The following is a 12,620-nucleotide window of genomic DNA, read 5'->3' on the forward strand; positions in this document are numbered from 1 at the left end:
TAGGTTTAGGACAGGGGTGGGGTGGGAGGGAAGAACGTGGTCCTTCCGTGTTGGACATTTTAAGTTCTGGAGTGATCTTGCCAATGGTGTTTAGATGGAATGAGCCTAGCTGGGAACACTAGGTGGATGGGAGAGGTTGGAAAAGAGAGATCAGAGCACTGAGCCCTGGGCATGCCACCTATACTACAGTTTTGGAGACATGCACTGTTTTAGGTGCTGGAGATACACAGACGGTATTCCATTCATTCCTTCCTTCAGCAAGCCTTTGTTGAATGGCTACTATGTGCCACACATTGTTTTAGGTGCTTGGAATACATCAGTGATCAAAACAGAGAAAGTCAAAAAGTCTGTAAGTTTAAGGAACTTAACAGTATAATTGGGGACTAGAGACTGTAAACCTAATAAATACAAGAATGTTGTTTGGCAATGTGTCCGGAATTGGTGGGTTCTTGGTCTCACTGACTTTAAGAATGAAGCCGCGGACCCTCGCGGTGAGTGTTACAGTTTTTAAAGATGGTGTGTCCAGAGTTTGTTCCTTCAGATGTTCAGATGTGTCTGGAGCTTCTTCCTTCTGGTGTGTGTTCTCGCTGTTAGGAGTGAAGCTGCAGACCTTTGTGGTGAGTGTTACAGCTCTTAAAGGCAGCACGTCTGGAGTTGCTTGTTTTTCCCGGTGGGTTCGTGGTCTCGCTGGCTTCAGGAGTGAAACTGCAGACCTTGGCGGTGAGTGTTACACCTCATAAAGGCAGCATGGACCCAAAGAGTGAGCAGCAGCAAGATTTATTGCAAAGAGCGAAAGAACAAAGCTTCCACAGCGTGGAAGGGGACCCAAGCGGCTTGCCAACTGCTGGCTCGGGGAGCCTGCTTTTATTCCCTTATCTGGTGCCACCCATATCCTGCTGATTGGTTCATTTTACAGAGAGCTGATTGGTCTGTTTTGACAGAGTGCTGATTGGTGCGTTTACAATCCTTAAGTTAGACACAGAGTGCTAGACAGAAAAGTTCTCCAAGTTCCCACTAGCTTAGCTGGACACAGAGTTAGCTAGATACAGAGTACTGATTGGTGTATTTACAAACTTTGAGCTAGACACAGAGTACTGATTGGTGTATTTACAAACCCTGAGCTAGACACAGAGTGCTGATTGGTGTATTTATGATTCTCTAGCTAGACATAAAAGTTGGACTCCAAGTCCCCACCAGATTAGCTAGATACAGAGTGCTGATTGGTGCACATACAATCCTCTGGCTAGATATAAGTTCTCCAAGTCCCCATCAGGCTCAGGAGCCCAGCTGGCATCACCCAATGGATCCTGCACTGGGGCTGCAGGCAGAGCTGCCGCCAGTCCGGAGCGCGCCTGCACTCCTCAGCCCTTGGGCTGTCAATGGGACCAGGCGCCAGGGAGCAGGGGGCGGCTCCTCTCCGGGAGGCTCAGGCCTCAGGGGAGCCCACCGCAGGGAGAGAGCTCAGACTTAGCGGGCTGCAGGTCTCCAGCCCTGCCCTGCTGGGAGGCAGCTAAACCCGGGGAGAATTTGAGTGCAGCGCCAGCGGCCGACACTGCTGGGGGACCCGACCCAACCTCCACAGATGCTGGCCCAGGTGCTAAGCCGCTCACTGCCCTGGCCCTGCTGCGCCAGCCGGCTGCTCCGTGTACGTGGCCCCCCACCCCGCGCCCGCACCTGCTTGAACTTGCATGGGCCGGCGAGTGCTGCTCCCTCCACTGCTATCTGGGCAGCCCGGCGCCTCTCCCTCCACGCCTTGGTAAGAAGAGGGAGGCGGCTCTGGCCTCAGCCAACCCAGAGAGGGGCTCCCATGGTGCCATGGCGGGCTGAAGGGCTCCTCAGGCATCGCCAGAGTGGACACCAAGGCCGAGGAGGCGCTGAGAGTGAGGGCTGCTAGCACATTGTCACCTAAAGCAGAAGCAGAAGGGTGGGAATGCCTGGCGATGGAGATTGGGAGGGCTTGCCATTTTATGTCCGATGGCCAGGGAAGGCCTTACTGATGAGGTGATACTCAAAGGGAAACCTTAGGGAAGTAAGGGAATTGACCTAGTAGATATCTAGGGGACAAGTATGGAGGCAAAGGGAACCAAGAAGGCATAGCTCTGAGGCAGGGCTGTATTTGACTGGGTATAGGAGAAGAAAAAGAAGCCTGGATTCTGAACCTGGAGCCCTACAACATATGGAGCTGAAGGAGATGGAGAGGAAACAGAAAGGAGAATGAGAACAAGAACAAGGGAGGCAGGTGCAGAAAGCGCATCAGGAAGGGAGTGATTAATTGTGTTACATACTGCTGGCTGATAGGTCAATGGAGATAGGACTGAGCATTGATAATGAATTTAACATTAGGGTATTGATAATGAATTTAACATTAGGGCTTGTCAAGTGGCCTTGACAGGAGCAGTTGCAGTGAAGAGAAACTGCTGTAGAGATGGAAACCTAGTGGGGGTGGATTCCAAAGGGAATGGAAGGAGAAGATTTGGAGACAAATGTAGGTATATCTACAGATGAGTTTTGCTCTAAGGCTGAGTAGAGAAATGGGGCTGATAACCAGAGGGGTAGGTGGGAGGAAAGTCGGAGGATGTTTTTGAGATGGGAGAAGTAACGGTGTATTTGTTTGCTGAAGGGAATGATTCAGTAGAGAGGGAAGATTTAATGATGCAGGAAAGCAGGGAGAATTGCTGGGAGAATGTCTTAGAGTAGGGAGCAGGGGATAGGATCTAGTGGATAATTGGAGTAGAGGTGGCCTTATCTAGGAGAAACAGTTTATTCATTTTAACAGGAGGGAAAGCAGAGTGTATGAGAACTGACGCTGATAGGTGGGGAGGTAAGCTGTGGGAGCTTGCAAAATCTCTCTTCTGACTGCTTCTGTTTCCTCAGGAAATTAGGAAACGAGATCTTTCAGTGTGTGAGGATAGAGGAGGAAGTGTTGGAAGTTTGTAGTGACAGGAGTCATAAAAGTATGATAGAATCAGGAAAAGTCAAGTATTGTTTTGAGTTATGTACTCTGCAATGATTTGTGCTCTGCGTTCCTACCTGCCTTTTCCTTTGCCTGAATGCCCTTCTCCATTACCCTTCCGTCTGTTAAACTTCGTCCTTTATCCTTTAACTCAGTTCTATGTTCCCTTCTTTGATTCAGTAAGGCAAAGTTGAGCATTTTCTTATCTGTGCCTCAGTTTTGCAGTAACTCCCATGTTGCTTTAATTATCAAGTTTATGTTTTATCTCTGTCTCTCCTACTCAATGGTGAGCCCCTGGAAGTAGAGACTGAATATTCCTTTTTTTTCTTTTTTTTGAGACCAAGTCTTGCTCTGTTGCCCAGGCTGGAGTGCAGTGGCGCGATCTCGGCTCGCTGCAACCTCCGCCTCTGAGGTTCAAACGGTTCTCCTGCCCAGCTTCCCGAGTAGTTGGGATTATAGGTGCCTGCCACCATGCCCTGCTAATTTTTGTATTTTTAGTAGAGACAGGGTTTTGCCATGTTGGCCATGCTGGTCTTGAACTCCTAACCTCAGGTGATCCTCCTGCTTCAGCCTCCCAACGTGCTGGGATTACAAGTGTGAGCCACCATGCCTGGCCAGAGGCTAAATATTTCTAGTGGCCAGGATAGTGCCTGGCTCATGATAGGTTTTCATCAAATTAGAATAACAAAATAATGCTTTAAAAGGAAAGTCTTAAGAGTGCTCATCTTGAAAACCGTGGTATTCTCATGCTAAAGGAAGTGCCTGGCACTTAAGGAGATACTAAATATTTGAATTGACAATGAGTTGTACTGTGGATGTTTGCAGTAAACAAACACTTTCAAATTAGAAATCTTATGCATCTCTGTGCATCTTACATGTCTCTATGCCCTTCTCTTTTTATATCCTGTGTATTTTTGAATGGCTCATGATTGACTTGGTAGGTTCTTAATACTTATGAGTGAAATGAATGAATGAACCAAATTAAAAAGGACTAATAATGGAGAAACTACAATAGTAGTTCTGTATGAGGATGTGAGATGAAGGTGGTAGCAATGATGAGGATGGAACTGCCGGAGATACTACACAGTTCCCCACTTAGGAAGGGCAGAAGGGAAGTCTCTAATGCTAATTAATTGTGTACTGTGTGCTATACCATACCATACCATGATTATTCCTTCTCATTTTAGAGATAGTAAAGCTGAGATTCAGAGATGTTTAGCAGTCTTCATGTTATGTCTATCTGATTCCATGAAAGTGTCCCTTTTTCTGCTGCCATACAGCCTTGATAATAGCCCTCCCATCCCTTTAAAACTGTGAATTCTCCCCACTTTTCTAGTTGGTTTCAGTGAATTGAATTTCAAATGGCTTCTGAATTAAGCAGAGATGTCCTTTTGTAGGCAGCTTTACATTGCTTTACTAAGCTGAAACAAATTGTGGTTGAAGATACAGATTAGGAAGTGTTAAATGTGAAGGGTAATAACCGAAACTGTTATAGTGGATATGCTGCCAGAAGACAAGTTTATAGAGAAATTCTGCTTTCACTGACTCTGGGATCTCACCAAGTGTATTAATCTGTAAGAAGCCAGAGGAACTGGCAGGAATATAGATTTTCTCTTTTTTTACAGTTTCCAGAATTCAATATGCATATATGTTGGATAGTTTAACAATTACAGGTTTTCAAAATAGCATACTAATAAACTATTTTATTAGTATTTTTTCTCTTTGGAAAATTGCATCATATTAGTGGTCTACTTTTTCTAACTCATTTATCTCGTAGACTTTTAAAAACTGTGCTGTTGTTGACTTCTTCACAGAATCCAGCACTCTTTTGGAAGAGGGTAATCTCCCTCCAAAAACTGAGGACACTTCCCTTCCCCATATATTGAGTCCAGCTTGTTTGGTGGCCCAGGTGGGTGGCACAATGATTTGGTGTCTTCTCTGTGGGATATACAGAATAGTGTGGCACTTACGAGATATTGGATACATTTATATGAATGTTTACAGCAGTTTTATTAATATTTTCCTGTGCAGTTATTTTTCTGACTTACGAATCTTGTTTCATTGTGTTTCAAAACTTAGGTAATAATTTCAAGATGCCAGGACGTTCCAGTTCAAATTCAGGTTCAACTGGTTTCATCTCCTTCAGCGGTGTAGAGTCTGCTCTCTCCTCCTTGAAAAACTTCCAAGCCTGTATCAACTCTGGTATGGACACAGCTTCTAGTGTGGCTTTGGATCTTGTGGGAAGTCAGAGTAAGTAAAATTAAAACTTCTTTTGTGTCTACTTTGAGGTAACACTGTGTGATGGTATTAATCTGGGGGTGCCTTTTGAGTATCCTTGGGGGAATGATTTAACCCCTCTAGGCATCTGTTTTCTCATCTTGTTCTACACACCACAGTAGGGTACTGAGGGTGAAATGAGATTGACTCATTCATGTGTGTTCAGACAGTTAAGTTCCATGAGAAACTGCACTAGAAATTTATGGGCAAAGATTTGAAGATCCTGACCTCAAGGAGCATACAATCTAAAGTATTTGACATTTGTGAACTGTAAGGTATATACATTTATTATGATATTGTTATTTTCCAGTAGTTTATACTTTGGTCATGCTTGATTACCCAGTAGATAGACTAAGCTTGTACTAGGGATACCAGCAAAGGAAGGCCTCAACAAAAATGAGAAAAGTTAAACTTAATGAATTTTACCTACATTTGTTCAATCAAAAAGATCTAGAAAGATGTGATTTGCAGGTCTGGTGCAGTGGCCCACGCCTGTAATCCCAGCACTTTGGGAGGCCGAGGCGGGCATATCACGAGGTCAGGAGTTCGAGACCAGCCTGGCCAATATGGTGAAACCCTGTCTCTACTAAAAATACAAAACCAACATGGTGAAACCCCGTCTCTACTAAAAATACAAAAAATTAGTGGGTGTGGTGGCAGGCACCTGTAATTCCAGCTACTCGGGAGGCTGAGGCAGGAGAATCGCTTGAACCCGGGAGGTGGAGGTTGCAGTGAGTCGAGACTGTACCACTACACTCCAGCCTGGACAACAGAGCAAGACTGCGTCTCAAAAAAAAAAAGTTGTTATTTGCTTTCTTTGGAGTAGAATCGTTTTTATTTTATTTTACACATGGAGCCAGAGGAGCAGCATGACCCTTTTGTTTTTTTTTTAATGGCATAGGTTTTGAGCAATTTGTGATGTGCCTTGGTGTGATTTTCTTTGTCCTGACTGATGTTTGAGTTTTATAGATCTGTCAGCTTATAGTTTTTTGAATCAAATTTGGAAAAATTTCTGCTACTATTTCTTCAAATATATATTTTTTACTCCTCTGCTCTCTTCTCCTTCTGTGTGACTCACATTTCACGTATGTTAGATGGGTTGATATTGTCCCATAAATCAGTGGGACTTCATAGATTTTTTTCCAGTCTTTTTACTCTTTAGCTTCAATTTGAATAATTTCTGTTGCTAAGTTCATTTATTTTGTCTGCTGCAGTGTCTAATCTGATAATTCCATTTAGTGAATTTAAAAATTTCAGTTATTGTGTTTTTAATTGTTGAAGACATAGCAAAGAATTAAGTAGAATCTTTTTTTTTTTTAGTCTTCCATTTTTTTCTTCATTGTGTCCATATTTTTCTTTACATTCTTGAGTATATGGTTTTCTTTACATTCTTGAGTATATGGAACCTGTTTATAATAGCTGTTTTAATATCCTTGAATGTGAATTCTGTCATCTCTATGTGTATTATGTTGTTGAATGTTTGGATTTTGTTTTTGTTTTTGTTTTTGTTTTTTTCAGACGGAGTTTCGCTCTTGTTGCCCAGGTTAGAGTGCAATGGTGCAATCTTGGCTCACTGCAAACTCCACCTCCTGGGTTCAAGCGATTCTCCTGCCTCAGCCTTCCAAGTAGCTGGGGTTACAGGCATGTGCCACCACGCCCAGCTAATTTTATATTTTTAGTAGAGATGGAGTTTCTGCATATTGGCCAGACTGGTCTCAAACTCCTGACCTCAGGTAATCTGCCTGCCTCGGCCTCCCAAAGTCCTGGGATTACAGGTGTGAGCCACCGCGCTGGCCTGTTGTCCTCTTTTAAATAGTGTTGGAGTTTGTTTGGTGGGCAGCTAAGTAATTATGGATTAGGCCGATCCTTTCCAGGCTTGTCGTTAAGCTTTGTTAGGGCAAGTCTAGTGTAGCCTTTATGTTAGGGCTAATTTAGCCTTGTTACAAAGCATGGCCCTTCTGGAGTCTCTGTTGATTGCCCCGAGGGTTCATTGAGATAGCTCTACTCTGGCTGGATGGAATTTGAATGTCTCCCTCTCCTAGTTCCTACGTGACTGAACCTGGGAGTTGTTCACTTTATAGCTGTCAGTATTTGCTCCTCAGCATTTTAGGATTCATCATCAGACTCAAGGAGACCCCAGTGCAGATTCCTAGAGCTCTTTATCTGCATAGCTCCCTCCCAGTGCTGTCTCTTGAAAACTCTGCTGGCTGCCTCAGCCTCCCTGAACTGCAGTCACTGTCTCCTCAATCCTTCAATACTGCTGTGCTAGGCCGGGCGCGGTGGCTACCTGTAATCCCAGCACTTTGGGAGGCCGAAGCAGGAGGATCACCTGAGGTCAGGAGTTCAAGGCCAACATGGCGAAACCCTGTCTCTACTAAAAATACAAAAATTAGCCAGGCATGGTGGAGGATACCAGTAGTCGCAGCTACTGGGGAGGCTGAGGCAGGAGAATCGCTCGAACCTGGGAGAAGGGGATTGCAGTGAGCCGAGATTGTGCCACTGCACTCCAGTCTGGGGAACAGAGTGAGACTCCATCTCAAAAACTCCCGTGGATTCCTCCTCCCTTGTGCAGGGAGGAGGCCTTTGCAAGACTTTTCCCAGTTTTCCCTTATTGCAGTAATTACAGTCCTGTTCTGCCTTTGTCCCACTGTCCCACAGCTATTGTTTCATATATTTTGTTTGGTTTTTCAGTCATTAATGGCAAGTGGACCAGCTCCATACAGTTACTCATTTAAGGCTAACAGCAGGTGTCATAATCTTTTTAGTGGGTGGCCTCCAAATGTTTTAACCCTGCCTAGTCTATTTTTGAGTATATTTTTGGTGATCATAGATAATTTGGCTTTGATAGATCGGCCTATATAAAAGTCATAGTAAAGTCTTAAACCATAAGAGAGAAGACTGGAACATAACCCTCTTGGGAGACCGTATCAGTTTTTTTCAGGATTCTCGTTGAAGACTCTCGAGAGTTTTAGCTACAGAGTTCTTTTTTTTTCTCTTGGTTTTGTTTTGTTTTAAATAAGTATATTTTGTTGTAAAATACAACATACTTTGTGCAATTTAAAAAGAAATATAAACATCATTTTTTGAAAGGTTCATGCTCTGAAGCAGAAGTTGGCACAAAGTTTTTCTATAAAGGGCCAGATAATAAATATTTTCAGCTCTGTGGGCCATGTGGTTTCTGTCACAACCCCGCTGTTGAAGTGCAAAACCCACCACAGACAGTACGTAAATGAATGGGCCTGACTGTGGTCTTATAAAACTTTATTTACAAAAATGGGCAGTGGGCCGGATTTGGCTCACAGGCCTTAGTTTGTCAACCCCTGCTTTAGTGCCACAGGTTATCATTAAGTAATTTTTAAAAGAAAGAGGTATTTATTTTTTAATATTTGGATTAATTTTACAGCAATAATTTTACGGCAAATACTTGGTTTTGCATTTACCAAAAAAAGTTAATTTAAGAAAAATTTTGATCAAGTTATATGGGAAAAAAGTGAACTAAACAAGTTAGATAACAGAGTCAGCAGGAGCCTGGAATACTTATGAACTCAATACATATATGAATACAAACACACACACACACACACACACACACACACAGAGACATTTTAACTAATACCAGGAGTCAGAATAACAAAGTAGTCAACATAAACTTACCCAATGACTATTATGCGTATAATTCAGCTCTAGGTTTTAAAGAGGACATAAACAAGTATTAAGTAGTTCCTCCCTTCATAGAGTTTGCCATCTTAGTGGGAAGACAAACACATTAAAATACCAGAACGATGAAAAAACAGAAAAGATGTTATAAAACTGCAAATAACTAATATCACCACAGATCTCACCAGAAAAGTCATACACTCTCAAAGTTATAATGGTGAACACAAATTTTTCAAAGTTCTAATTGTTTCTTTAAAACTTTCATTTTAGGCCGGGTGTGGTGGCTCACGCCTGTAGTCCCAGCACTTTGGGAGGCCGAGGCAGGTGGATCATGAGGTCAGGAGTTTGAGACCAGCCTGACTAACATGGGTGAAACCCCATCTCTACTAAAAATACAAAAATTAGCCAGGCGTGGTGGCACGCACCTGTAATCCCAGCCACTCAGGAGGCTGAGGCAGGAGAATAGCTTGAACCCAGGAGGCGGATGTTGCAGTGAGCAGAGATCACGCCACTGCACTCCAGCCTGGGCGACAGAGCAAGACTCCGTCTCAAAAACAAAACGAAACAAAACAAAACAAAAACAAACAACTTTCATTTTGGCCGGGTGCTATGGCTCACACTTGTAATCCTAGCACTTCAAGAAGCCGAGGCAGGTGGATCACCTGAGTTCAGGAGTTGGAGACCAACCTGGCCAACATGGAGAACATCTGTCTCTACTGAAAATACAAAAATTACCTAAAAATACAAAAATTACCTGGGCGTGGTGGCCTGCGCCTATAATCCCAGCTACTTGGGAGGCTGAGGCAGGAGAATCGCTTGAACCCTGGGGGCGAAGGTTGCAGTGAGCCGAGATCGCGCCACTGCACTCCAGCCTGGGTGAAAGAGTGAAATTCTGTCTTAAAAAAAAAAAAAACTTTCATTTTATCATTAGCAACAAATGCTGTTAGTTGTTGTCTTTGAAATTACAGGTGCACAGGCTCACTTTCTTCATTTTTGAGAAAATGTCTTTCAGGTACCCAAACCTGAATAACCATAGTTGTCTGTGAATTGTTCTATATTGTACTGTTTTATCAAGGACTTTTTTTTTTTTTTTTTTTTAAGATGGAGTCTTGTTCTGTCCCAGGCTGTGGTACAGTGGCGCAATCTTGGCTCACTGCAACCTCCACCTCCCGGGTTCAAGCTATTCTTCTGTCTCAGCCTCCTGAGTAGCTGGGATTACAGGCACGCGCCACCATTCCCGGCTAATTTTTGTATTTTCAGTAGGGACGGGGTTTCACCATGTTGGCCAGGCTGATCTCGAACTCCTGACCTCGTGATCCACCCGCCTCGGCCTCCCAAAGTGCTGGGATTACAGGCGTGAGCCACTGCGCCTGGCCTCTGAAGGACATTCTTAAATGAAACTAGCATTTGTTTTACTATGAGTGCTTGGTAGAGAGGAATACAATGATCTATTAGAGACAGCAGTTTGGTGCCACTGCTCTGATTTTTGCTAAGGCACCAGTAGTTTTTTCCACAATTGCTTTTGCACCATCAGTACAAATGTCCAACACAGTTAAAAAAGAAAAAGAAAAACAAACCCAGACAAATAGCATCTTAAAATTATGATGTAAATTGGCTAGGCATGGTGGCTCACACCCGTAATCTCAGCACTTTGGGAGGCTGATGTGAGCAGATTGCTTCAGCTCAGGAGTTTGATAACAGCCTGGAGCCACATGGCAAACCCTGTCTCTACAAAACACACAAAAATTAGCCAGGCATGGTGGTGCATACCTGTAGTCCCAGCTACTCAGAAGGCTGAGATGGGAGGCCAGCTTAAGCCCAGGCGGCAGAGGTTGAGGTGAGCTGAGATCACACCACTGCACTCCAGCCTGGGCAACAGGGCCAGAGCCTGTCTCAAAAAAAAAAAAAAAAAAGATGAAAATAGTTTCAACCCACAGGCGCCCTGAAAGGGCTCAGAAGACCACACTGAGAACAAACTGAGTTTAATTGCTTATAAATAGGAGGTAGATGACATGAGAAATCCTCTGTAGAGAGAAAGCCAAGGGCAATCACTCCCACTGAGGTAATTCAGCAAGAGCTTGTTAGGGGAGCAGTGTTAATGTGATACCAGACTGAGGTGCTGTCCAAGGACCCGGAGAGTAGGAAAACACCAGGTTTAGTTTAAGGAAATTGGAGGGTAGCTCAGCCTATAACAGTAGATGAAAGACTTGTAGAAGGCAGCCAGTACTAAGGCAGCCAGCATCAGCACTTAAGTGCATGCTTGCTGTTGGATCCAGTCCTAACTCTGTCATAAGTTCTGTAACTTTGAGTAAGGTACCTAACTTCTTTCAGCTTCTGATTTCTTATCTGTGAAACAGGATTAAAATGCCTGCTTCGTAAGATTGTTGGGACTAAATGAGATAATACATGCTAAGTGCTCTTAGCCACAGTGTTAATTCAATAGCTATCATACATGACAGTTAGCAATTAGTAAAGTTTGAGGGTCAGAACTTAGAAGAAAGGCCTGTGATCTGAAGAGGGTAAGAAAGATGGATGAGTTTGGAAGTCTGTTTAAGACTGAGTCCAGCTAAGTCACTAATTCTTCAGACATGTTAGCCAAAACTACAAAGATAAATAAAGGTTTCTTCCTTTGAGTTGTTTACAGTCTAGGTAGGAAATAAGACATATAGTTGTTATTCAATCATTAAGTGAACATTGATTGCCTATAATGTGACGCTTTGTCAAGGAGTTTGAACCTTACCATTGGAAGGTTTCAAGTAGAGGAAAAATATGGTAAGATCCAGTTTTAGAAAGATAAATACCCATGGCAGTACTGAGGAAGGAGAGACTTCAGGTGGCCAAAGAGGAGATTATGTTAGTAGCTCAAGTGAAAAAGAAAGTACCTTTGAGTAAGGTATTGTAACTAAGGTAAAAAGGATTTGATTTGTGTGCTTTGTATCTTATACCCTCGTAATACAGGCATAATAGTGTAATAGATGATTGCCTGGGTTCTTATCCCAGTGCCCTCACTTATCTTTGTGACCTTGGGCAAATTCCCTACCCTCCATTTGCCTCAGGTTTCCTATCTATAAAAGGCATTATTGTGGGGATTAGTGAGATAATATTTTACAAATTACTTAGAATAGCACTAAGTGCTCAGTAATTGTTAGCTGTTGCTAGTAATTTGGTGTGCATTTGAGTTTGAGTTGACTGGTGGGTGTGTTGGACAACAGCAAATGGATTGGGAGAAATTAAAGTGCAGAAGAGCAAGTGGGGAATTTCATGGATTGTCTCAGAACAGAAATACTCTATTTTCCTTAGTTTTATGAGATTGTTGACTTTTTGGGTTGCCTGATTTCATCTCAGATGAGAGTGAACTTTGATAAACAAAATGATAGTGATCATATAGGTATCATTTTCTCACTTTGCCCTGAAATTTTCCTGTTGTTGTATTATTAAGTTATTGGTAAGGGAGATTCTTGCTCCCAAGAACTTGGGTGGTGATGTGTTTTATTTTGTTTCTTATTGGTTGCAGATTCCTAATTCCTATACCAGGTGTTTGTCCCTGTTCATTTTTCTAGCTTATTTGAAATGATTTGCCTGGGTTATGTTAGAATATATGGTGTCTTGGCAATTAGACTCACCACTAGCATGTTTATTCATTTTTTCTCTAAATTTCTTGATATTCTAGTATTACCTTCTTTATTTGACCTAACTGAGAAATAAAAGTTGTTACATTAGGAGATTGTTTTTC

At 42.9% G+C, this 12,620-nt stretch overlaps 1 protein-coding gene across 5 annotated transcripts in view; it reads left to right on the top strand.

Moving 5' to 3' along the window:
* NSMCE2 (NSE2 (MMS21) homolog, SMC5-SMC6 complex SUMO ligase) overlaps positions 1–12,620 on the top strand; it is a 269,718-nt gene that overhangs the window by 7,006 nt on the left and 250,092 nt on the right. For 3 of the 5 annotated variants that reach the window (XM_025393640.1, XM_025393643.1, XM_025393642.1), the window contains 2 exons: positions 4,768–4,862; positions 5,033–5,203. In XM_025393640.1, coding sequence (XP_025249425.1) covers positions 5,047–5,203 — 157 coding nt within the window. In that variant the 5' untranslated portion in view covers positions 4,768–4,862; positions 5,033–5,046. Of the gene's footprint in view, positions 1–4,730; positions 4,863–5,032; positions 5,204–12,620 lie in introns of all 5 variants that reach the window. The other 2 variants (XM_025393641.1, XM_025393639.1) reach the window with 2 other exon arrangements.

This window comes from Theropithecus gelada, chromosome 8 (genome assembly GCF_003255815.1).
Source record: "Theropithecus gelada isolate Dixy chromosome 8, Tgel_1.0, whole genome shotgun sequence".
NCBI classification, from domain to species: Eukaryota; Metazoa; Chordata; class Mammalia; order Primates; family Cercopithecidae; genus Theropithecus; species Theropithecus gelada.